Source organism: Rutidosis leptorrhynchoides, chromosome 5, assembly GCF_046630445.1.
Source record: "Rutidosis leptorrhynchoides isolate AG116_Rl617_1_P2 chromosome 5, CSIRO_AGI_Rlap_v1, whole genome shotgun sequence".
In the NCBI taxonomy this organism is placed as follows: domain Eukaryota; kingdom Viridiplantae; phylum Streptophyta; class Magnoliopsida; order Asterales; family Asteraceae; genus Rutidosis; species Rutidosis leptorrhynchoides.
This window is the reverse complement of record NC_092337.1, coordinates 455,310,072-455,337,654: the sequence shown is the minus strand read 5'-3', so window position 1 is coordinate 455,337,654 and position 27,583 is coordinate 455,310,072. Positions and strand designations below refer to the sequence as shown.

Genomic DNA, 27,583 nt, shown 5'->3' with positions numbered 1-27,583 from the left:
ATAGCATAATAATGGAAGCAATACTAATAAAAGGTGTAATATTTGAAGGTGTAAGATTTGAGCTTACTTTAAGCAACAACATCATCAGCCAAATAATATTTCAACTTCATACTTAGCTGATATAAAAATTATTAGAATCGGAAACCTAAACTACTCTGTCATACTATTTTTCTACATGCTAAAGTACCTTGAGATATAAACTCAAAATTTAACTTGATAGAGCTAATGATATCGACCATTTACCATTCATAAGGAAAAAAGTATGATTCATGAATTATGTTTTCATTCTTTCTGCAAGTAAGACCTCTTAAAAAATAACACAAATAAAACGCAAGAGTAACTATACTTTTTTAGAAAGTAATTGATAAGCAAAGTGTTCAAGAAAGTCTGACCCATAAAGCTCCTGCAGCCAATCCGAGAATAGGTATATATAGTTCTGGAGATAGGCTAACGTACCATGGTGGATATGGTAGATCTAGTGACACGAAATCTGCTCAAAGAAACCTTATAAGTTATACGATGATCAACTAACCATCTGAAACTTTAAAAGTGATAATTATTGATAAATTTAACCCAAAAGCCCATAGTCGTATCATCACTTTGTGTCACAGTATATTGTCTACCAAATCTTATTCCTTGCTTACTCCAATACCTTCAAACCAAAATCATAAGAACATAGACCTTAGTATTAAAAGATACACCAATTTATTGCAATCAACAATAAGGGTCAACTATAGCAAAGCAAATTCAGCTCTAACAAATGATATATTAAAAATCTTACTTCAATGGTTAGTAAATGTGATTTCTTTGAAAAAGAGACATGTAGGCATTTCATCATACACGTTAGGTGCATTCAAAAAAACTTTCAAAATGTAAAAAACAAATTGTATAATTTACTACTATTTATTACTTTATTACTTTGATTAAATATATACCTCTTATATATTCATGTTTGATAAAAATACCTATCTTAAGGGAGTTTTGATATTAGGTCACAGATAAAGAAAGATAATTTGAGTAAGTGATTTACAAACTCAGATGTAAGGCAAAAAAACAATATAATAGCTGTTGCAGCAAGTAAAATTGTCAACTTACGAATTCAAGCTATTTAAGTAGACCCGATTTCACTTTATTTCTCAACTATTGACATTCTTCCTGTAATTAAATGTTCAAAAACATTTATACTTCTACTAAAATAACATTAAATCATCATCTTACAACTTAAAAAAGTAAGCATATTTTAGATTGTATTATACGAAGAAATTAGGTCTATGGTGAACTAATTTACTTTCTTACATTAGAGAAATCATCATCTGAAAGTGAATCGATGTTGATATCCATATCTAACGCTTGCAGCACAAAAGTTTCATTTTCGCCAACTGAACATTTCTTTACACATGAAGATATGATACCAAAGATACATTATCATACATTAATAATTAATAATTTAATAATACTATTAAAAGATATTACTTTAAGTTAAATCATACATATATTTATGAACTCGAAAGACAACCTGTTACTTGCATAAGTTGAAACTTCCTTGAAAAGCAACCATTTGAATTATCTGTAACCCTCACAAATCCAGTGACTTAACACACAGTACCCGAACCTAGTGCCTGAACCCTTCAAAAACCATACAAATATGCAACCTTCATCGAAAAAAAAATATATACATAAGTTGAGATATACATGATCTATGTAAACACAAAAACCCCTAAATCAAATTAATAACGGACCATGTTTCCGTTATCAGGAAACCAACTTTCGGAATCAAATGGTCAGTTTCATCTGCACATTTAGGTAGTTTACAAAACATGTGAAGGGATAGCATTATACCTGATAGATTTGAATTGCTATTGAATGTCTGATTCTTGAATAATCGGATTTGAAACCTATAATATGTATGTAATCGTATGTTTTTTGTCATCCGCGTCGGTTTAAATTTCTAAGGTTTATGTGAAGAAGATGAAGCAGAGACGATTTAATTTTCTAGGGTTTATCTGGAGGCGATTCCAGTGAAGGACCGAATGAAACTTTTCAATTTCAAGGTTTTCGCGGTTAAAGGGAAATTTGAACATGCAAGTTTCTTGAACTACCCAAGTTATACTCTGTAGTGTTTTTTTGTTAGGGTTTGATAAAATGCCAGCGAGTAGCAGATGAAGAGCATACGGAGATGCGTAGCAATTATCAAGAAAGGAGAATATTAAGTTAATAAATTACTCCGTACTTTAATAAATTAATCCTTAATTAATTAAGAATTGTGACATCATCTACATAGTCTCTAAATTTTTCTTTTTCTTTTTTATTTTTTTTAATAAAGAAAAAAGCTTATTTATGATGTCATCATTTTAGAAATTTAATAGAAACTATAGATAGATAATGTTTATGTTTATCTTCTTAATCTTAATTAATTAATGTAAATGTTTTAAATTTATAATTGTAATTGTATAGCTACTCCTGAAAAGTTCAGTTCTTAAAGTAGTTTAGTTAAGAAGAAATTATACTTGTGATTTTTCTTTTATCCGTACAAGATATCAATAATGTCACATTAAGTTCTAAAGTATCTTTTCAACAACCGCAAATGGTTCTAAAGTATATTTTTTTCTTTTTAACACGAATTTTTTTAACACGATTGCCTTGTAATACACAGATAAAGTTATCTATGCATGTAGTAACATTTATTTATTAGCTTATAATTACAAGTCTGATTTGCTTTGCTTTTCTTTTACAGGACACGATGCTAATGCTACAGGGTGTACTTCCTCATGTCGCCCATGTTTCACATAGCATAGTACTCGGGTCCTTTGGTAGTGGGGACCATAATGACGGTGATATAAGTCGGGTGTGTTTCTTCTTATGTTTGTTAATTAATCGGTGTTATGTGTGCTATAATTGGTGCGTTTTAGTATTATATAGTATATTAGTATAGTATTAACGGACATTACTGTTTTACTATTTTATTATTCCTATTCCTATTCCTATTAGAAATAAACTGACACTAAATAATGATGTGTGTTAGTGAACAAATTCCTAATCGAGAATGACAAAAAAAAAAACAATCATGTTGTCATCTCATTTGTTTTAAAAAACGGTGATCACTCGTTTTTAAAAAACGTGGTTAGAACCAGAACCCACGACTTACAAGAAATGTGTACAAAGCATTTACCAGTTGGGACTAAACTCAATTTGAAACAGAAAGTAAAATATGAATAGACAATAAAAAGGATTTAAAAATTAAAAATACGAAACGAAAAAACCAAAAAGTTAATGTGAAAACTAAATATGTTATTGTAAATAGTATGTTTGTTAGAAAGTAAATATATAATATAGACATAGATTTTTAGTTTTTCGAAAAAAACAAAAACTTTTATCAAACGAAAAGAGATCGTCAAAAATGAAACCTTCTTTAACGAACCAACCTACCAAACTAAACACAAAACGCAACCTAAGGTCGCAAACAAACTATGATTATAAGTGACCTAACAACGGAAACAACACGAGAAACACAAAAGCTAAGATGGAGATCAATCTAACCGACAACCACAAGATTAAGAACCATCTAACAATCACTATAATCGGTCATCATATCGCGAACAAGTAATCAAGCGTATTTGATAAAATCACTAAAAGCTTCCATCTCCGCTCCTAGATATATAAATATAATAAATATAAATAGACACATTAAAAAGGATTTTAATAGAGGAGGTGAAAAGACTAAAAGCATATGTGAATTTAAATACTGGAAGCAAATAAAACTAAAAAGTCCATGTAGTAAATGTATTATCGTATATAGTAGATAGTGGAGCATGTTTTTTTGTTTGAAAAAGAAGGATTGTATTGAAATAAGAGATATCTTCATTAAAATAATGAATAATATTTAACAAAAGTTACAATGACGGAGACTAACTTGATCATGAGATTATAATACAAAGCCACAAAGACAATAAAGACTTAATACATAGCAAGAACGAGTTTTGCTCCCATACATAAGATTGTAACCCAATACATAGGATAAGATTAAATGCCCATAAGAAGACATTTAGAATGATATTTCGACAATAACTGAACGACAAGTGAATTTGCCATTAAAAATGATGTAGTTTCGAGCAATCCAAAAGGCCCAAATGGTGGCTGGACCTATCATCTTCCAAAACTTTGAGGCTTTAATACCTATGCCATAATTGTGTAGACTCGATATTAGATGGAGAACGGAAGCTAACATCATCAAATTGTTCAAAACACATGAGAACAAGGAAGGAAAATTGTCTTTTAGGATATACCCATCGACCCAAGAATCAAAAACAAGGTACATGCTCCATCACCAATTTCCCACTTCCATATGATTGCTCCCATAATACTATGGAGTGAATCTTCTTTTTGACATTTAAAAATCGATCTATATTGGGGAAAGTTGAGACGTTTGTATAGATGACACATCATTCATGACTTTACCTCGAGACGATGAACCAAATGATGAAACTGAATTTGAAAGCTACTGAGATCCCGCCATATGACCTCTCGAATTGTTTCCAAGGCTGCTAATGTTCCATGATGCTAACCTCATGGCTTGGAACCCTTGATAGGCGTTTCATCGTCCTTCATATTTTTCATGGTGGAGTATGTTTGTTAATGCTAATAATAAAACAAACTTTTAGTGTAAATAAGTAATAAATAAATAATGTGGTTGGGCCTTGTGGTTTATTTCAAATAACGCGAGTGGTCCACGTACTTTTTAAAAGTTACGACGGCGATTTTGCCACTTACGACCGTTAAAAATATGTTAAATCATGACATGTGCGACACGTGATGGGTAATTTGTCTTCTTACATTAAATTCACCCATGTCCTCATGTTTGTCACTTCATATTTATCACTAGAAACTTAAAATCCATCAACAACCATTATCACTAATACTGAATTATGAACACTTAACATCACAAAATCCCCAAATCAAAACCCTATAACTAAAACTATATTTAAAATAAGACAAAAAAATTTGGAGAAATATATTTAGGATTTTGATGAAGAGATTTCGGAGAGAAATGGAAAATTAATTTAAGTTCATGATATAATAACAGTTCTTGGTGGATTATGATATTAGATAAAAATGAAAGATGAAGAAGATTGAATGTCAAGTGAGTGATGAGTTAAAAAACAGAGAAAATAAAAGGACAAAATACCCTTAATTGTATGTCACGCACATGTTTAGAGTTAACAAATTTTTTTAATTGTCATTAGTGATAGGGACTACCAACGTAACTTGTGCAAATCATGTAACGCTAAAAGATAAAAAAAAATAGTACAGGGGCCACTCACTTAATCTGGGTGGGGTAAACGTAATTTTTTCATTAACTTGGGATGAAACGGCAGTCAGTCAACACACGAGTCTGTCGCAAAACATACTTCGATAATTCATCATCTTGGCTTCACATCGTCTCTCTTCTTCTAGATCATTCCACCAACACTCGTATCTCTGTAAGTTTTCTTTTCAGTTCAATCAAGTATATAATCTCAATTCTCAGTTATTAGCTACCGATTATTAATCTGCTTTCAGCGTTTGTTAATTGTGTTTCAAGTCAATGCCCTTATTAACTTGATTTATGAAACCCCCAAACCCTAATTCTACTTTTCTTTGCAAAAGCCCTAAATAGTACTACTACTTTATTTACTTATTTATTGTTTTTCTATCTTGAAATACCTAAGCTCAAAAGGTTAAATTTTGGATCTTTTTGTTTTTTAGGGTGTTACATATATCATTAAATATAGCTTGCTATGCGTAGAACTTATACTATATGTGTCAATGTGGTGTATATATGTTTAACTTGCTTTCAGAATTATTTACTTTAAAAAGCTAAGAATCGAGGTTTATAACAACAGTTATCAGATGTTATGTTGAAACTCAAAACATCTGATCAATAAAATAGTCTTGCAATCTCTCATTATACATGGTTGGAAAATTTATCTAATTTACAGAACCAAGAACTCGTTAATGGATGAAATTTTCATGAATGTATGCTTCTCAAATGGATGCAAATATATCGTGTATGCAAACGCAAACTAGTTGTGTCTCACATTTTTTTTGTGTGTGTGTTTGTTTGTTTGTCTCATATTTCATATGTTCTTTTGTTTCAGGTTCAATATTCGATGGCTAATGAAAATGTGAGCACAAGTAATGTTGTTGCTGAAAGCTCTGAGTCAATAGTGGATATTCGTATTAAGACACTCGATTCACAGTTGTACGACTTTCATGTTGACAAAAATGTATCAGCTTCTACCTCTGTTTGTTGACTTTTGACTTATTAATTTTTTTCCTTTTGGTTACAGAATTTCGGCATGATTGGAATCACATACACATAATTAAGATGATTTATATAAATAAGAAAATCATTCGATCTATGTACTCTTGATATTATTCAGTTCAAAACGATTACTTTTTTGGTTTATTTTCTAAAACCTGTTTATAGTATAAGTCTATAAGATAACTTGTAAGATATATTAGGAAAACATATGCTCATTGAATTTTATTCCACTAACACTTTATCTCTAAATTATGCTCTACACTTGCTAACATTAACTGAAATCTTCACATTGAGAAAGTTATTAATATTCTATCCAGGTGTTGTTTAAAACTTAGCTTCTGATGTCCGTTTCGTTAGTCATATTGCTCGATTGACTTTTTTTTAATCATTGTTATAATTTTTCAGATGCTAGTTTCTGCATTTAAGGAGAAAATAGCCACTGATGTTGGCCTTCCAGTTCGACAACAACGATTGATCTTTAGGGGCAAGGTTTTAAAGGATGAACATCGTCTTTCAGAATATCGTATCCTCGTTATTGCTGTTAAAATATATACGCTCAATCGAAATCTTGAACATATTAGTTCCCTTATTTTAAATACATAATTTAGTATATGCCCATTTAATAAAAAAATACGGTTCGAATAGATATTATATGTTTTTATTTAGAAGCCTTAACAAATTTTAGACGTTGAAAGCGGGGACACATTGCATCTTGTGGCCAGACAGCCTTCTGAATCACAATCTTCAAGTGGGACCACAACCGCAAATGGTAGTAACGCAGGTGCGGTTATCTTTTTATCCTTGCACGATAATGTCATTAATGTTGTATTAAGTACTAAAGTATATTTTTTTTTTACTCAATTGCTCTTTATTACACCTATGCATATAGTAACTTATATCATCATCTTATCATAATTATGAGCTGTATTTCATTTATAGGACACGATGCTAATGGTGCGGGTGCACGTCCTCGTGTCGGCCGTGTTTCACATAGCGTAGTACTTGGGTCCTTCGGTAGTGGGGACCATAATGATGGCGGCTCTCATGACATTAATCGGGTACAATTATCTTTTTTTTTTTGTGTAATTAATTAATTCGTGTTATTTGTGATATAAAATGGCTTTTGTAGTTGAACCTTTTTTTTCTTGCTTATTAGGTTATTGGGGCTGTTCTGAATTCTATCGGGATCGGTGGCCATAACTCCATGGGAGGTAACGGTGGACCATCGCCAAATGTGCAGGTGATTTTTATTATTTTAAAGTTTGCTAATTCTGTAATTTTGGATTATGTATAGCTTATTTGTATTGTTTAATTACTTAAAATACTAGATTTAGTTACGGTTGCTATGTATTTACAGTTCAACATTCCTATGCACCCTGGTCAAGAGAATGAACCTGGAGTCAATGTCAACAGTCAAGGTCAATATGCTCGGTCTTCCCCTCAAGTTATAGCTATACCAACACTTGCTACGGTAGTACTATTTTAAAAGATCAAAACTTTTTGCAGTTCATTCGTTTATGTTTTATCTGCTAGCTAGTTAATACATAGTATGACATATCATCTTTGGTTGCATGTTTTTTCATGAATTTTCAGCCAATTCCCGACTCGTTACACACACTTTCTGAGTTCATGAATGGCATGGAGCAGGCATTGTCATCAACGGGTAACACCCTTATAAAATATATGAGTTATTTTCATTCTTGATTAGTTTTTGTTAAGGTGTATAAAAAGCTTGTAAATTTTAATATCCGCCACTTTAAAGTCAATGGTAACCACAATGTACAACTCTTATATGCACCTTAACGACAACCCTTAAAAAAAAATCCCAATTAAAAAGCTTAGCTGCATCTATCATTTGATCTTTTTGAAGGGTATCAACCAAATCAGCCTGCAAACAGTAATGAACGAAATCCACCTGTAGAGTTACCTGTGGGTGCTCGTGGTGTACCGTTACCTTCAACTCTTGCGATTGTTATGCGACATGCACAACGGCTTCTTAGTGGGCCCGCTATCGATTCTCTATCTGTACTTACTACCCCTTAACTCAATTGTAGTATCCCTTTTTTTAGTTCTTTATTTTTGACTATAGATACATGTTTGGTCTAATTTGTCTATTTTTGATCTGGTCCAACTTTTAGCATGCTGCAGGGCGTCTAGAAGAAGAGGAGAGTTGCACGGACCCCACAATAAGAGCCCAAGTTCAATCAGAAGCCATGCAATCTGGGCTTGCTATGCAACATTTAGGCACTCTTTTACTTGAACTTGGCCGTACAATGTTGACTTTGCGTATTGGACAGTCTCACGTATGTCATTTTTTTGTCTCTTCTTTTTAGTGCATGTGAATATTTCATTTACAATTGACCCGGTTATGGATATTGCAGGCTGAATCTTCCGTATACGCTGGACCCGCTGTTTATATTTCTCCATCTGGGCCTAATCCTATAATGGTCCAGGTTTGTTATTTACTTATTTACCTTATTACTTTGTTAACTCTGGTAACATAAACATTTACTTTTTTGCCTTTATGGACACTTTCATGACTTGTTTTTTGATCTTTGCAGCCTTTCCCTCTGCAAACTAATTCAATATTTGGTGGTCAAGCTATTAACGTTAATTCACATGCTTTTGGTCCTGTTGGCATTGGTTCCGTTCCAAGACACATTAATGTTCATATCCACGCGGGTATCTAAATATATTATTAAAACTTTATCTATATGTCTTTATAACAACCTTTTGTCACCTGCATCCCTCACATAAACTTTTTGTTAGGAAACGGTCAAAGGGGAACTAATGTTGAGTCAAATCAAGGAGAACATGCTAATGGAGCATCGAATGTTCCTACAGGTAACATTACTGGTATCAGCTTTTATAAAAAAAATTAATGTTTCCACATTATAATCAATGTCTGACTTTGCATTATTATCTTAAACTATAGCTTCAGCTGAAGTTAATTTGCAAACTAGAGGGGTTGATGATAGTACAAGTAGTGAAAATCAGGCTTCTGCAGGTAATTACTGTTGCATATCATGTTAAATTGGTGATTGTAAAATATATTATTTTTTCTTTGTGCATAAACTTTGCTAATATGTAAATGCAGGCCAACCAGAAGGAGATTTGTCTAAAACTGAGGTCCATTCGGTACGTTTAGGCATTTTGTTTCTTATATTGTTGTTGACTAATTAATGGGTATTTTTAATTAACCTAGTATTGAGCAGGATACAGAGGATTCGGGAAACGTTACATCTGGTACTAGTGTAATGAACACAAATGATGTGGAAGGTGCTTCGTCATCAACTCCTACAACTGATAACTCGGGAAACGCGTCGTCTGTTCCTCTTGGACTTGGTTTAGGAGGGTTGCAACCCAAGGTGAGATTTTGTTTTATATTTTATATAAATATATAAATATAAATAATACACATTTTGAACGAATGTGTTACCCAACATGTCTTAACTGCCAATTAACTGGCTCTCTTATTTTGATTATTGCCATTTCTTGAAAATGGTGAATGCTAAAGTTAACGTGTTTGTGATTTAGAGGCGAAGTCGGCAAACAAAACCAGAATCCACTAATAATAGCGTGCCACCTGTCAACGCACCTCCTACTTCTACCGCTCATAGTAGGTCTAATCCTGCTGATAGCCAGGTGGATCCCGCTACAATAATGAACCAAGTTATCGCGAGTCCCGCTCTCGATGGCTTATTATCTGGAGTTTCAAGTCAAACGGGTATCGGGTCGCCTGATGTCTTGAGGAATATGTTGGGTCAACTAACTCAGAACCCTGCAATGATGAATACGGTCAATCAAATTGCTCAACAAATGGATGGTAATCAGGATTTGAGTAACATGTTTTCTGGAATGGGTGGGTCCCGTGGCGGCGGCGGTGGCGGTTTTGATCTGGCTAGTATGGTTCAACAAATGATGCCCATGGTTGCACAAGCATTCGGTGGTGGTGGTGGTTCTGGTTCAAATATGTTTCAGCAACCACCTTCCACGGACCGTGAACCTCAACCTACAAGTGTTAACGATACTTCAAATGATCCTCAGGTTTGTTTGTACCCAATGAAGATACATAAAAACACTAAAAAGTTTTGAACTTGAAAATGTGATTAAAAAGTTTTCAACTCGAAAATGTGAAATGTTTTTTTATTTTTTTTGTACCTAATGAAGATGCATAAAAACACTAAAAAGTTTCGAACTTGAAAATGTTAAATAGTTTTTTTTTTTGTTTGTACCCAATGAAGATGCATAAAAACACTAGAAAATTTTGAACTTGAAAATCTTAAATAGTTCTATATGTTTCTACCCCAAATGAAGATGCATAAAAACACTAAAAAGTTTTGAACTTTAAAATGTGAATTTTTTTTTTTTTTTTTTTTTTTTTTTTTTTTTTTTGGTACCCATGAAGATGCATAAATACACTAAAAAGTTTTGAACTTGAAAATCTTAAATAGTTTTTTTTTTGTTTGTACCCAATGAAGATGCATAAAAACACTAAAAAGTTTTTAACTTGAAAATGTGAAATAGTTTTTTTTTTTTTTTTTTGGTACCCAATGAAGATGCATAAAAACACTAAAAAAATTTGAACTTGAAAATGTGAACTTTTGTTGTTGTTGTAGGTGAATATTCAAGATTTGGTCGATAAGATTGAACACCATGAATCAGGTGAAGAGGTGTTTTCTTCTGTAGTTGAAGCTGCTGCTCGCTTGAACAACAATGATGGTGATGCGGATGGTCTTTCTGAGATATGTTTTGAAGAGGATCTTACTCATGTTAGTATCTTCTTTTATTTTATATATATATATATTTTTTATTTATTTGTAAACGCATATATATGATCAAGAAATTTGTGACTTTAGCAGTCTGTTATGGAAGTTTGAGTGTTTATACATGTGCGTGTGCAGGAATTTATGGGAATGTTGAAGCGGGATGTTTCACGACGGGTTGAAGAAGAAGGTGAATGATGGTTGTGATCATTGCTTCTTGTTTATGATGTTTCTACTTTGTACAAATTAAATTTAACTAGATTTTGATGTCTTATTTGTCACTTGATATGAATTATTGTGCATCATAGTTGAATTTATATATCTGGAATTGATTTTGATTTCCGTGGTAGATTTGATTTTGATTTTTTTTTTTTTTTTTTTTTTTTTTTTTTTTTTTGGTGTGCTAGTTCAGTTTTCATTCTTTTCAGTGTTAAGATTTTGGCTAAGTAAAGATTCTCGTTTGACTAATTTGTATGTGATTTAGATTTAGATAGCTTTAATCATAGAATAATCATTTTAAAATTTTGATCACATTCATTCATGTGCGTGTTTCCTCCAAATACTCCCTAGCACATTAATAAAAAATTTAGAATTTTGACCCAAAACGCTATTTGTCCATGTTAATACTCTTAAAATTTTAATCTGTCAACATCTAATCTAAAGAATCAAACATTCTACTTGATTTTAAACATAAAGATACAATTTTAGGTGACTTTTCACTATATTATATTATGGTGTGTTATATGTTATATTATGTTTACCTGTTAGATAAAAACTCATCCTGAATCAGCCCTTGTCAACATTGAGGCTACATTTCTAGCCAGGTAAATTTCTATTATGACACTTGATCGATCTACTTACCCTGCAAATTATTTTCTCTTATTGGATGTTAAGTTTATATTTGAATTAGAAAATAGCATACAAGGGGTTGTGTGTATTATTTCCTAATTATTCTCAACATTCTCATTCCCAATTTACCAAAGCATGCAATATAGCTCCACCGTTGATACCAAAACAATATTGGCCAGTCAATAACACAATTTCATATTTTATACATACATTTCAATTTGGAAGATCACCAATTAAACAATGTTCTAAGGAAATATGAATGTTTCCCTCCTTGAATTTTGATTTGCCACTCTTTCTCTGTTGTAGTTTTGTTTATTTTATTATTTCAAAAAAAAAAAACAAGAAAATTGGGTTAGAAATAATGGCATTTAGTGGGACGATACAAAAATGCAGGGCATGCGATAAAACTGTTCATTTTGTTGAAATGATTTCTGCTGATGGAATCCCTTATCACAAAATATGTTTTAGATGTGTCCAATGCAATGGGAAACTTGTAGTATGTATTTTCTTATAAATTTATTGTTTATATGTTTAATCTTCATGTCATCGTTTTGATGTAAGTAGATGAATATATCTCTTAATTATTCCAAAAATATTCTAGTTGGGATAACTGATATTAACAAAGGGTTTGAGTTCAAACTTCAATAGCAATGTATCATAGGGGTGGATAGGGGGTTGAATACAGGCATGGGTTAATCCCATGCCTATCCCGGTTTGGCCGTGTACATTTGACGTAAAATAATTGTCCTCCGAGAATAGCATGAACAGTAGAAAACTTATTCGTTTAGATAAAAAGATCTCTTTATTTTCGTAAACCATTAGAAACATAAATAGGCGTTAGGAACAAGAATATACATTCTATATTTCTATCAAATAAGGTCTTCCTAGGATTTCTTAGGACATCGACACAATTTAAAAGTTTCGTGTGACTATATCACTCAGTTAGGTCATTATAAAAAACTAGACAAAGAACCAATAGTCTATTCGCTTTTATAGTCAATAGATACATTTACGAGGACAACGTCATTCATTTATTCGAACCTTACTTTAAACTAAAACAAAACAAGCATACAAAATGTCAAGAATATTATTATTTATTTTAGAAATTGTATGTGTCAGATGAGTAGCTACTTTCAGTTAGAAGGATCACTCTATTGCAAGCCTCATTTTGATCAGAAGTTTAAAGAAATGGGAGGCATCTCTAGAATACCATGTGAGCTTCTCCTATGCTTTTTCATAACTATTACTAAGTACAAAACAAATATATGTAAAAAAAAACAACTATATAAACTTATTACAATTCAATCATTTTTATTATTTTTACTAATGTTCTTTTTCTTCTGACTTGATTTCTATGTTTATCAGCCGCGAACAAAACAAGTGAAATGGTACGCAAAATCATAAGAGTAGTTTAGTTTAATTTTTGACTTAATTAGACATAAAAGATGTTATGAATGTTCAATCGTATAACTTTTAAAAGTAAATTTGTGTTTTACAGGGTAAAACTCCTAGCAAACTTGCTAGCAAACTCTCTTCAATGTTTTCTGGAACTCAAGATAAATGTGCAGTTTGTCACAAAACTGTATATCCACTAGAAAAGGTTTGCTACCTTTCCAAAATTGTTTCTTAATTACAATTTGATCCGTTAAGTTTCAAAGTTACATAACTAGTCCTTTCAAATGATTTGTAGGTAACGGTGGAGGGAGAGTTTTACCATAAGCAATGCTTTAAATGCGCTCAAGGAGGTTGCAAACTCACACCATCTAATTACGCGGCTTTAGATGGTAATTTATTTTGCAAACCACATTTCGCTCAATTATTTAAAGAGAAAGGTAGTTATTCTCATCTCACAAAAACGGCCTCAATGAAAAAGAACTCTGAATCCCTTGAAAAGATAGTGGACGAAGTGACCTCCGAAGAGGTTGCTGAACCAGAAGAAGCATCCAAAGATAAGTAAAAGAGTACCATGACATACATACGTCGCTTGGGACCAAATGGCATTGTTGTCGACCGTAGTTAAAAGCCATTTTGGTCTCAATTTTGATTTGATGCTAGTGTAAACTTTTGAAATTTTTTGCTTATTTGAAAATACAAGATTACAAGATATAGCTTATTGTATAAATAAATGAATTATCGACCATCCTTGTTTGTTTTTTGTTCGTAATCATTTTGCCCCCACTAAGTTAAATTCATGGATCTACAGAGGAGATGAAGTTTGCCATTTTGAGTAGCACCCAGAGTTGGATAAATTTGACATATAATCAAGGACTAAAAGATAAAACAATACGTTTGTGTAGTCGATTATCATTGAACTGTCCTGTCAACGACTCACAAAACAGAACCATTTTTGGCAACCATTGTAGAATTATTGACTGATGACTCATTAAACGAAACCATTTTTCCCCACTTGAAGTGGTGTTTAGGTAAGTTGGTGAAATGGTGGACGACGGATAAAACTACGAACTGCAAATTAGGAATTTTTTCTATATAAAGAGTTTAGCTAGTTTGTATATTTGCTCTTGGTTTAACAACTTTCTCCTGTTTTTTTGTACCTCCTGACTCATGAGTCATGAGCTTTCCTTATTTTAAGTGGAACTGAAAATTATAGAACTTGTTTATTCAATGTAATCTGTTAGTTTTATTTTTTCGTGGTGAAAACAGAATAGATCTAAAGATGTAATTGAGTTGCTAAGTGGTAGATGTTGAGAAAAGCTACACCGAATTATAGCAAACCGCTAGTAATAAATAAAATAGGGACAATAAAGAGACACCGAGATTTAACGTGAAAAACCCCAATAGGGTAAAAATCACAGGCAAGGAAAGAAACGTTTCACTAATAAGAATAATAAGAATTACAACTTCTCTCTAATTACAAGGATAATTACTAATCCTTGTATCTCTTGTAATTAGGAGACTAAACTCAAACTCTCTATTACACTCTTAGAATATAAGAAGAAGAATGTGTTTTGGGATGCAATGAATGAACAATCTGATGGATCTATTTATAGAAGAAAATGGGGGTTGGTGTAGTAGAAAACCAAAGACAGTCTTCTCAAAATTGTAGGCACCAAACATATATCAAATACCATAATAAACATGTGGTGTTTGACTATATCTTGCATCAACCATCCACCAACCATCCTTTGTTCACATTATTATTTCAACAATCTCCCACTTGAAGATTCGATTGAAGCTCAATCAATCTTCACACGATAATCCTTCCTTGCCAATGATGTTGCTTACGTCTCTGCTAGGCCGCATGAGGAACGGCACCAAATAAACTTGTCACGATTGATTGATTTTGTTAGAAAATCAGCCACATTTTTATCAGTATGAATTTTCTGCATATCCACGGTTCCTTCTTCCACTTTCTCACGAACGAAGTGATACTGAACTCGTATATGCTTTGTCTTTGAATGAAATGCCGGATTCCTTGCAAGATGCAAGGCACTCTGGTTGTCACAAAATAGAGTGATATTCTTTTGTTTGTGTCCGAGTTCCTCCAACAACATCTTCAACCATACTGCCTCTTTAGTTGCTTGAGTAGCTGCTACATATTCTGCCTCTGTTGTTGACGTCGCCACAACTGACTGCAGTTTTGAAACTCAGCTTACTATTCCACCACAAAGTGTGAAAACATATGCAGTGGTAGATTTACTTTTATCGATATCACCTGCATAATCTGAATCAACATACCCTTTGACAATAAATTTTGGTTCCCCATAACATAATGCAACATCTAAGGTTCCCTTGATGTATTTAAGGATCCTTTTTACTGCATTCCAATGTTTTTTACCAGGATTCGCCATGTACCGACTAACTACTCCCACTGCATGTGCAATGTCTGGTCTTGTACATATCATTGCGAACATTAAACTTCCCACTGCTGATGCATACGGTACTCGAGACATCTCCTTCCTCTCGTCTTCACTGCTAGGACACATAACGGATGATAACTTGAGATTAGTAGGAAGTGGGGTTGAGATTGGCTTACTATCTTGCATATTGAAACGCTCCAAGATTTTCCTCAAATAATTCTTTTGAGAAAGCCAAATCTTCCTATTATCTCTGTCTCGGTGAATTTGCATCCCTAGAATCTTGTTTGCGGCACCCAAGTCTTTCATTTCAAACTCCCTAGCCAATTGAGCCTTCAGCTTATTAATACGATCTTTGTTGGGGTCTGCAACCAACATGTCGTCTACATATAACAGCAAAATAACAAAATCATTGTCCCCAAACCTCTTGAAATATGCACAAGGGTCTGCATAAAGTCTGTTATATTCAAGGCTCATTATGAAAGAATCAAATCTCTTGTACCAACATCTCGGCGCCTGCATGAGACCATACAGAGATTTCTTTAACCTGCAAACCAAGTTCTTTTTTCCTTGTAGTTCAAAACCTTCTGGTTGAAGCATATAAATTTCTTCTTCAAGATTTTCATGAAGAAATGCAGTTTTCACATCTAGCTGCTCTAGATGCAAATTAAATGTAGCACACATCGCTAGAACTACTTAAATTGTTGTAAGTCGAACCACAGGAGAAAACATTCCATTAAAGTCTGTACCTTCTTTCTGAGCATATCCTTTAACCACCAATCTTGCACGATACCGCTCCACTTGATCATCGCCATTTTGCTTAATCTTATAAACCCATTTATTTCCAATAGGTTTTCTACCTTTCGGTAATGGCACAAGTTCCCATGTTTTATTTTTATGAAGAGCTTCAATTTCTTCCTGCATAGCCGTCATCCACTGAGATGCATCTGAATGATTCATTGCCTCGCGAAGAGTTGTTGGCTCTCCTTCCTCTGTTAGAAGACAATATGCAACATTGCTTTCCATAATATAATCTGAGTGCCACCCTGGACGTTTCCTTTCCAGATTAGAAATACGAGTCGCTGGAGCTTCATCAACGACTACTTGATTTTCATCGTGCTCTGGTACTGCTTCAGAAGAATCTTTATGAAATTCATTACCCACCTGTATCGGTATAGTTTCTCTTGAAGTGCTAACATCTTCAAGATTTTTGTCTTCAGTAAAGATAACATCTCTGCTGATGACTACTTTGTGGGCAGTGGGGTCCCACAAGCGATACCCCTTAACTCCATCAGCATACCCCAAGAACAAACACTTTCTGGACTTCGGATCCAACTTTGTCGTTTCTTGAGAATTGTACATTACGTACACAGGACTTTCAAATATATGAAGGTCAGAATAATCAACTAGTTTTCCAGTCCACATCTCCATCGGCGATTTCAACTCAATTGCAGTTGATGGTGACCGATTTATCACGTAACAGGCAGTACTTACTGCTTCTGCCCAGAATGATTTTCCCAAGCTTGCAGTTGCCAACATCGCCCTTGTTCTATCTAACAAGGTTCTGTTCATCCGCTCTGCCACTCCATTTTGTTGAGGAGTGTATGCTGTCGTGAACTGCCTTTTGATACCTTCTTGTTTGCAGAACTTATCAAATTCATCACCAGTGTATTCTCCTCCATTATCCGTCCTTAAACACTTGATCTTTTTACTAGATTCAAGTTCAACACGCGCTTTGTAAACTTTGAAAACTTTAAACACATCTGCCTTCCTCTTGATTGGGTACACCCAACATCTCCTAGTGTAATCATCAATAAATGATACAAAATACTTTGCTCCTCCTAGGGATTGAACTGGTGCTTGCCACACATCAGAGTGAACCAATTCTAGAACCAATTTACTTCTAGAATTTGATGTGTTAAACTTCAGGCGATGCTGCTTGCTGATTACACAATGCTCACAGAAAGGTAGCGATACCTTTGTAAGACCAGGAATAAGATTTCTTTCAACAAGAATCTTCATACCTTGCTCAAACATGTGTCCAAGCTTTTGATGCCATGTCATAGCAACTTTATCACTTGAACTATTCGAAGCAACAGATGCTTCCGATTCCTGTACCGTTTCGCTTTTCAGAATGTATAAATTAGCACCCACCTTTTCTCCTTTCATAAGTACAACCGTGCCTTTCTTGATTATCACGATCTTCTCATGTATCACCATCTTACAACCAAGATCATCCAATTGTCCTAAAGACAATAAGTTCTTCTTCAAACCCTTCACGTGTCGCACACCTTGAATAGTACGAACTGTACCATCATGCATCTTCAAAGTGATATCTCCAATTCCAATGATCTTTAGTTCATGATCATTGCAACTATATACAGATCCTCCTAAGATACGTTCATATTGTTTGAACCATTCTCTTCTAGGGGTCATGTGAAAAGTAGCTCCCGAGTCAAATAACCAGACATCAACAAATGTCTTTCTGCCTTCATTTGCTACCACTGCCTCACTAACCAAAGCAGTCCCATCATCTGAAGTGCTTGCAATATTTCCTTGAGGATTTGAGTTATTTAAACTCCGACAATCTTTCTTCAGTTGACCTTTCTTACCACAATTGTAGCATGTATAGGTCTTCTTATTTTTAGACTTCGGTTTACCATGATTGTGACTCCCACTTAGGTCACGTTCCGTTGATCTCCCTCCTGACACCACCAAGGCCTCCACTTGTCATGAACCGGCCTGTTTGTCCTCCTTGTTATTGCGCCGATTTTCTTCTTCTAGAATAGCAGCCGCAACTTCATCATAGACTAGATACTCCGAGAGAACATTATTGGTTAAGTTAATAATGAGTTGATCATATGAATCAGGTAGACTCTGAAGTAAAAGTTCAGCACGTTCTTTTGGCTCTATATTGCAACTTAATGAAGCGAGTTGAGAAAATAGAGTATTCAAAGAATTAATGTGCTCATTAACTGAAGTAGATTCATTCATGCGTAGCGCATAAAGTTTTCTCTTAAGGAATATCTTGTTGTGGAGTGATTTGGTCTCGTACAATTTTACGAAGTGATCCCAAATCTCTTTTGTAGTGACCCGAACTTTTCCATGTTTATATATATATTAAATGAAATTGTTATTTACATGATTAAGTGTTTCCAACATGTTAAGCAATCAAACTTGTTAAGACTTGATTAATTGAAATAGGTTTCATATAGACAATTGACCACCCAAGTTGACCGGTGATTCACGAACGTTAAAACTTGTAAAAACTATATGATGACATATATATGGATATATATATAGTTAACATGATATTATGATAAGTAAACATATCATTAAGTATATTAACAATGAACTACATATGTAAAAACAAGACTACTAACTTAATGATTTTGAAACGAGACATATATGTAACGATTATCGTTGTAACGACATTTAATGTATATATATCATATTAAGAGATATTCATACATCATAATATCATGATAATATAATAATTTAAAATCTCATTTGATATTATAAACATTGGGTTAACAACATTTAACAAGATCGTTAACCTAAAGGTTTCAAAACAACACTTACATGTAACGACTAACGATGACTTAACGACTCAGTTAAAATGTATATACATGTAGTGTTTTAATATGTATTCATACACTTTTGAAAGACTTCAAGACACTTATCAAAATACTTCTACTTAACAAAAATGCTTACAATTACATCCTCGTTCAGTTTCATCAACAATTCTACTCGTATGCACCCGTATTCATACTCGTACAATACACAGCTTTTAGATGTATGTACTATTGATATATACACTCCAATGATTAGCTCTTAGCAGCCCATGTGAGTCACCTAACACATGTGGGAACCATCATTTGGCAACTAGCATGAAATATCTCATAAAATTACAAAAATATGAGTAATCATTCATGACTTATTTACATGAAAACAAAATTACATATCCTTTATATCTAATCCATACACCAACGATCAAAAACACCTACAAACACTTTCATTCTTCAATTTTCTTCATCTAACTGATCTCTCTCAAGTTCTATCTTCAAGTTCTAAGTGTTCTTCATAAATTCTACAAGTTCTAGTTTCATAAAATCAAGAATACTTCCAAGTTTGCTAGCTTACTTCCAATCTTGTAGAGTGATCATCAAACCTCAAGAAATCTTTCTTATTTACAGTAAGATATCTTTCTAATACAAGTTAATACTCATATTCAAACTTTGATTCAATTTCTATAAATATAACAATCTTATTTCGAGTGAAAATCTTACTTGAACTTGTTTTCGTGTCATGATTCTACTTCAAGAACTTTCAAGCCATCCAAGATCCTTTGAAGCTAGATCCATTTGTCTCTTTTCCAGTAGGTTTATCCACAAAACTTGAGGTATTAATGATGTTCATAACATCATTCAATTCATACATATAAAGCTATCTTATTCGAAGGTTTAAACTTGAAATCACTAGAACATAGTTTAGTTAATTCTAAACTTGTTCGCAAACAAAAGTTAATCCTTCTAACTTGACTTTTAAAATAAACTAAACACATGTTCTATATCTATATGATATGCTAACTTAATGATTTAAAACCTGGAAACACGAAAAACACCGTAAAACCGGACATACGCCGTCGTAGTACGCGGGCTGTTTTGGGTTTGATAATTAAAAACTATGATAAACTTTGATTTAAAAGTTGTTCTTCTGGAAAAATTATTTTTCTTATGAACATGAAACTATATACAAAAATCATGGTTAAACTCAAAGTGGAAGTATGTTTTTCAAAATGGTCATCAAGACGTCGTTCTTTCGACTGAAATGACTACCTCTTACAAAAACGACTTGTAACTTATATTTCCGACTATAAACCTATACTTTTTCTGTTTAGATTCATAAAATAGAGTTCAATATGAAACCATAGCAATTTGATTCACTCAAAACGGATTTAAAATGAAGAAGTTATGGGTAAAACAAGATTGGATATTTTTTTATTTTTGTAGCTACGTGAAATATTAACAATTCTATACAAATCATATCCTAGCTAACTTATATTGTATTATACATGTATTCTAATATATTATGTAATCTTCGGATACCATAGACACGTATTCAAATGTTTTGACATATCATATCGACCCATGTATATATATTATTTGGAACAACCATAGACACTCTATATGCAGTAATGTTGGAGTTAGCTATACAGGGCTGAGGTTGATTCCAAAAATATATATACTTTGAGTTGTGATCTAGCCTGAGACGTGTATATACTGGGTCGTGGATTGATTCAAGATAATATATATCGATTTATTTCTGTACATCTAACTGTGGACAACTAGTTGTAGGTTACTAACGAGGACAGCTGACTTAATAAACTTAAAACATCAAAATGTATTAAAAGTGTTGTAAATATATTTTGAACATACTTTGATATATATGTACATATTTGTTATAGGTTCGTGAATCGACCAGTGGCCAAGTCTTACTTCCCGACGAAGTAAAAATCTGTGAAAGTGAGTTATAGTCCCACTTTTAAAATATAATATTTTGGAATGAGAATACATGCAGTTTTATAAATGTTTTACGAAATATACACAAGTAATTGAAACTACATTATATGGGTGAATGGTCGAAGCCGAATATGCCCCTTTTGCTTGGTAGCCTAAGAATTAGTAAACCGATCTACTAATTGACGTGAATCCTAAAGATAGATCTATTGGGCCTAACGAACCCCATTCAAAGTACCGGATGCTTTAGTACTTCGATGTTGTTTTATCATGTCCGAAGGATTTCCCGGAATGATAGGGGATATTCTTATATGCATCTTGTTAATGTCGGTTACCAGGTGTTCACCATATGAATGAATTTTATCTCTATGTATGGGATGTATATTGAAATATGAAATCTTGTGGTCTATTATTATGATTTGATAATATATAGGTTAAACCTATAACTCACCAACATTTTTGTTGACGTTTAAAGCATGTTTATTCTCAGGTGATTATTAACAGCTTCCGCTGTTGCATACTAAAATAAGGACAAGATTTGGAGTCCATGCTTGTATGATATTATGTAAAAACTGCATTCAAGAAACTTATTTTTGATGTAATATGTCCTTATTGTAAACCATTATGTAATGGTCGTGTGTAAACAGTATATTTTAGATTATCATTATTTGATAATCTACGTAATATTTTTTAAACCTTTATCGATAAAATAAAGGTTATGGTTGTTTTAAAAATGAATGCAGTCTTTGAAAAATGTCTCATATAGAGGTCAAAACCTCGCGACGAAATCAATTAATATGGAACGTTTATAATCAATATGAACGGGACATTTCAGTTGGTATCAGAGCATTGGTCTTAGAGAACCAGAAAATTGCATTAGTGTGTTTTACCGAGTTTGTTAGGATGCATTAGTGAGTCTGGACTTCGACCGTGTTTTTCTTCAGAAAAAAAAAAACGATTGCTTAACATTTTTTTTTGTTGGAAACTATATATTATTAACATGTAAATATTATGTGATATATTAATCTCTTAACGTGTTTGATATTGTGTGATAGATGTATACCTCTAGTACAAATCCCATTGATTCACCTAATAATAATGAAGAGTCGAATATATTTTGGGAAGATTCACAAATTCCCGAAGAGGAACCGGAAGAAGAGGAACCGGAAGAGGAGGAACCGGAAGAGGAGGAACCGGAAGAAGAGGAACCAGAAGAGGAGGAATCGGAAGAGGAGGAACCAGAAGAAGAAGAAGAGGTTCCGGAGGAAGAAATATTGATACCTATAGTAAATCGATTAAATAAAAGAAAATCCTCAACCAACGGACCAAAGTTAATAATGGTCAATGGTGTTTTGATGTGGTAGCAGAGGGGTACGTGATAGTACTATATTTTACTACGAAATACGTTACAAATTACACAAGTTTTAATTATTTATTTACAAATGGGATATACCTAAACCTTGCTACAACACTATAGGCAGTGTACCTAATCGTAGAGTAGTATAGTTTTTAGTAAGTCCGGTTCGTTCCACAGGGAGCGAGCTTATTGCACACTATATTTTTAAACGACTATATTTGTACAATATATATATAATTATATATAATAATATATAAAAGGGGGTTTACCATTTAATGACCGGTTTGTCGATTTATATTTTAAGTGAAGTGTATAGTAAATGACGATATTTAAATAACAATATAAAATAAATAACAATAATTAAAATGACAATAAATAAAAGTACGAGGAAAAATGAAATAAAATATATTATGCTTATTTAAACTTCCGTAATCATGATGTTTGACGTGTTGATTTTTAGTTTATTCCCATGGGTTAATTGTCCTTTGTCCTGGATTATTTGATAAGTCCATCTGGTTTTTGTCCATAACGGTCCATCAGTCATAAATATAAAGTGCGAGTGTCCTCGTCAAATTATCCTTATGTCCGAAGTTAAATATTTCAACTAATTGGGGACTTAAACTGTAACAAGGTTTTAATACTTTGTTTAATAATTACACCAGGTTATCGACTGCGTGTAATCCAAGGTTTAATACTTTGTTAACAATTACGCCAAGTGTCCTTGTACATAATTCCACCCCTGTTTTAATAATTCCATAGACTATTAATCCATTCCCGTGTCCGGTTAAATGAACGATTATTCGTACATATAAATATCCCGCCCATCGTGTCCGATCGAGTGTATATGGTTATTTATGGGTACGTCCAATTGTAAATCTTTTTATTAAAATTAACAAACTATCATTTAGTTAAACAAATATAAAGCCCATTAATAGCCCATAGTCTAATTTCCACAAGTGTCGTTCTTTTGTCCAAACCCCAATTATGGTACAAAGCCCAATTACCCAATTTTAGTATTTTAGCCCAACATCATGATTACTTCGGTTCAAATAAGCATAATAACAACTTAGTTACGAGACATTAATTTAAAAAGGAGAACATAGCTTACATTGATTATTTATCGCGTAGTGGTACACGGACAGAGCTCCGACTTTAAAACCCGTAAAAATAACCTTTACATAACCCGAACTAATCTAATATAAAACTACCCTATACTATAAATAAATATATATATATATATATATATATATATATATTATATATTTATTTATTATTTAGTATTATTATTATTATTATTTATTTATATATTTTTTATATATTAAAATCGAACGAATGCATGGCCTTTTATAGGCATTTTGATTTCTGACAGCTCCGCGAGTCGTGGAGTTTTATGCCTGCAAACTCCGCGAGTCGTGGAGTTTGAAAATCCAGCTCACAAACTTTTGGCTCCTAGCTTGTCGACATAATAAATATATAAATATAAAATATAAATAATTAATATAATTATTTATATATTATATTATATTCTTGTGCATAGTTGACTTGTAATTTTTGGTCCGTTGCGTCGAGCGTTGAGAGTTGACTCATGTCCCGGTTCCGGATTTTCGAACGTCCTTGCGTACAATTTTATATCTTGTACTTTGCGTTTTGTAACTTGTACTCTTGTCATTTTTAGACGTTTTTCATCAATAAATTGAACCTTTTGAATTGTATCTTGTACATTTGAGTTTTTTGGACGTTTGTGTCTTCAAATCTTCGTTCTCGCCTTTTGTCTTCGCACTTATTTATTTAAACAATTACAATGAAAATATAATACAATTACATATGAAAACCTATTATTTAGGAGGGATATTGCTATGAAATATATGTTACTTTTTAGCCTTATCAAATATCCCCACACTTGAGCGTTGCTTGTCCTCAAGCAATACATAACTTGAAATAATATAATACATCACACGAATCACTTCTTTATTCTTCACACTTTGTACATCAGTGATTTTGAGATGGCGGTATAAACAATGATAGTAACAATGTGGTTTACAGTCCCACATGACTATAAAAATTTAGATCCTTTAAGGAAATTGGATCTTTATGAAAACATTTGATCTTTTGAAAATTCAATCTAGCTTTTACCCTAGATAAGTTTTCCGGAATAACCCTTCACCGGTGTTTGCAAAATATTTTTGTGGGTTGTGTGGGTTTCAGATTTGAAAATTTTAGCTCAACACTTGTGGTTTTGTGTTACCCACTTGCTAACCTTGTATTAGGAAAGCAACACGTCCAGTTCACTTGTTCCGTATATTACCTTTCGATAAACTACTGTTCGGTTGTAAAGGAAAGCGATGAACAAGCAACTGTTAAGGCAATGTCCCCTGACATGCTTTTAATTATGGTCTATAACGTGTCGAACGCAATTACTATCCTTTGTAGGAGCAATAGTAAAGCTCACCCTTATAATTTTTCGGTCTGGCACAAGGTCCTGTCTTTGACCATGCTATGCAACCACCGTTCTTACGGTTGACACCCGATTTGGTTCAGGTGACCTAATGAATTCCAGGTGAATTCCTAGGATTTTACGTTCAATGGTAATGAACGCATTGAAAATAGGTTTTCAGAAAACAAATCGGTTTGTAATTTTGATCAAAATATTTTCTCGTTCAAGCTCGAGTTTAGATATCATCGAATTCCATGAGTTTGTAATTCTCAATCTTTAAGGTCAATCTCAAGGATTGAGTAATGTCAGGCTTAAAAGCTGATTTTTAATCTTTAAGGAGATTATCCTTTCTGGGGATCTGATTCATTAGTCTTATCAAGCTAATTTGCACGGCGCCCTCCCCATTTTACAAGACAGATCCTTCTCATGGTTAGGATAAATCTGACCACTTGGTGACCCTGTTTGATGCTGAGGTCCGTGGATTTTCTGCTGATTTTAGTGATGACTTTTCTAAATTTTTCGTCAACCTACAGCTGGTCTGGATGACAACTTCTTGACCTAAATCAAGAAGCGCGTGTCTTTTTCGGAAGACTTTACTTCCTTTTAATGATGGAATTGATTCATCGTGTAGATCCATCTTTTCTTTCAAATATATTACAGTAAATCGGGTACAACTGATTAAAATCGTCCAAAACACAAGTACCTGCAATAACTTTACAGAAACATGTGATAGATAGTTTTTAATTGAATAACTTGGTACATTCTCCCCACACTTAGTTTCTTTCTTTGCTTTTTTATTCTCCTTTATTCCATTTTAAATGAATTCAATCATTTTAGGGTGTTTCTCAATTTATGTCCTATCCGGGTAACGATAATTTCGGTATTAACACATAGTTTTCATCGTTCATAAATATGTATAAACATGATTTTGAAATCATTTAGTTGAAAATTTTTCAAATTTTTCACAAAATTTGGCAAATAAAACCAAGTGTAAACCCGAGAGAATTTATAACCCTTCCCCACACTTAAGATCATGCAATGCCCTCATTTGCATGAAATCAGACTATAATTATAAATTCATGAGGGTGATTAGCGTAGAAAGTAGTTAAAGATACCATAAAATTGCAGGATGATAGATGGTGCACCTCATCGTTCATTCCTTCTTGTTTTATCACACATGTTTTTCTTCAAAAACGGTTGCTTTTATGAACTGTTTGATAATTTTTGAAAATGCGTCTTTTACCCTAATCGTGCATTTTTATTAACTAGTTATGCACTAACTCGAACCCCGAATTTAACGTTAAGTGGGGTTAGACTTCCCCACACTTAGCTTACGATATGTGAAGTCGGTAGAATAAGTTCCACGAATTAAAATAGTGAGCCAGTTATTTACATCTCGGGTGGTATAAAATATATCAATGGGTTTAAAGTTTAGACCCACCCGAATATCACTACTTAATTCTTTTTTAAGTGTAGCTTTTAGTAAATAGATATGTCTCTTTTCTGGTTCTTGGTCAAATGGATCGATATACATCGACATACATATTATAGGGCGGACAATTCCTAACATTTCCTTCCTTTTATTCTCGAGATCAAAGTTTTCATCTCTATTACCCGATTGGGTGAAATCCGAGGTGTCATTATCTATTACAGCTCGTAGTTCATCTTCGGTAGATGACTCGTCTATTGAGAATATTGGGTTGGAAAGTTGTTGAATAGTGAATTTCGAGATCGAAGCAAATTCTTCTTCATTAATGGTACTTATCGGTCCCACCATTTTGGTCTCGGGGGTAAAATTTTTAACGTTATCGTTTTCCCAAGAGTACCAATTTGTCATCCTTACTTCTTCTTCATTCATTGATTGATCGATGATTTCGTCGGTAGAGGCTAATGTGTCGATATGTTGTGAAATTGGTAAAGCTGAATAAAAAGTATCATCGGGATAGTTGGTGATTTCGGAGCTCTCGAATTCATCAAAATTCGATGATATGAGATTTTCTTGCACAATACTCCTCAGATCAACAGGTGTGTAATCTGATAGAGTTTCAGCTTGCCGGTTTACAAACTCTCTCATTTGTTCATTTTGAGCATTGAGTTCTTCGAGTTTGATTTTCATATTGTCTAATAAATTTTCAGACACGTAATTTTCCTCGTCTACTGGTTGTTGAGTTTGGAAATATTCTTGGGAATAATCCCAATTTGAATTGTATTCTTCATAATCATTCCATTCAGGTTCCGTGGGTGCGTAATTTTCCATAGGAACGTAATAATAACATTCCCATGTTGAGTGATAATCTCCACAGATTTCACAACCAGTTATTGTTTCGTCATTCGTGATCCAAGATTGACCGAACGAATTGTCATCAACACTCGTTTGAGAGTATTGATTTAATTGATTTTGGATATCAAAAAGGGTTTCCATAGCCTTGTTTTCAAAATTTTCCATTTTATTGCGATGGCCAAATTTTAGCTACAATGTGGTGCATTTACTAATTATCCTATTAGTTATAAAAATAGAAAAACTTATATAAGTTGTCCAATT

The 27,583-nt window shown here is 33.2% G+C and overlaps 2 protein-coding genes across 3 annotated transcripts; both read left to right on the top strand.

Annotated features, from left to right (window-relative positions):
* Window positions 1-5,397: 5,397 nt before the first annotated feature.
* Window positions 5,398-11,416, top strand: LOC139847089 (ubiquitin-like domain-containing protein CIP73). Of its 2 annotated transcripts, none has more exons than XM_071836696.1 (19): window positions 5,398-5,477; window positions 6,135-6,263; window positions 6,707-6,824; window positions 6,987-7,082; window positions 7,241-7,359; window positions 7,458-7,541; window positions 7,659-7,772; window positions 7,895-7,964; window positions 8,172-8,326; window positions 8,440-8,604; window positions 8,683-8,754; window positions 8,863-8,983; window positions 9,071-9,145; window positions 9,237-9,308; window positions 9,399-9,439; window positions 9,517-9,669; window positions 9,839-10,348; window positions 10,921-11,073; window positions 11,206-11,416. In XM_071836696.1, exons 2-19 carry the CDS (start codon window positions 6,147-6,149, stop codon window positions 11,263-11,265), a joined length of 2,295 nt encoding a protein of 764 aa, XP_071692797.1. In that variant the 5' UTR covers window positions 5,398-5,477; window positions 6,135-6,146; the 3' UTR covers window positions 11,266-11,416. The 2 variants fall into 2 exon arrangements, with proteins under 2 accessions (XP_071692797.1, XP_071692796.1); XM_071836695.1 differs by lacking the exon at window positions 5,398-5,477 and adding an exon at window positions 6,015-6,044.
* An 861-nt stretch (window positions 11,417-12,277) lies between these two features.
* LOC139850190 (LIM domain-containing protein WLIM2b-like) lies at window positions 12,278-13,873 on the top strand. The gene is made up of 5 exons (XM_071839776.1): window positions 12,278-12,412; window positions 13,036-13,129; window positions 13,282-13,304; window positions 13,415-13,516; window positions 13,607-13,873. Exons 1-5 carry the CDS (start codon window positions 12,278-12,280, stop codon window positions 13,871-13,873), a joined length of 621 nt encoding a protein of 206 aa, XP_071695877.1.
* Window positions 13,874-27,583: the final 13,710 nt, after the last annotated feature.

Coding starts and splice junctions, on each gene's coding strand:
- LOC139847089 (XM_071836695.1), top strand. CDS start 6,015: ATGCTTCTCAAATGGATGCAAATATATCGT. Junction 8,605..8,682: donor TGCGTATTGGACAGTCTCAC/GTATGTCATTTT, acceptor TGGATATTGCAG/GCTGAATCTTCCGTATACGC. Junction 9,670..9,838: donor TAGGAGGGTTGCAACCCAAG/GTGAGATTTTGT, acceptor TTTGTGATTTAG/AGGCGAAGTCGGCAAACAAA.
- LOC139850190 (XM_071839776.1), top strand. CDS start 12,278: ATGGCATTTAGTGGGACGATACAAAAATGCAGGGCATGCGATAAAACT. Junction 13,130..13,281: donor AGGCATCTCTAGAATACCAT/GTGAGCTTCTCC, acceptor TATGTTTATCAG/CCGCGAACAAAACAAGTGAA. Junction 13,305..13,414: donor CGAACAAAACAAGTGAAATG/GTACGCAAAATC, acceptor TGTGTTTTACAG/GGTAAAACTCCTAGCAAACT.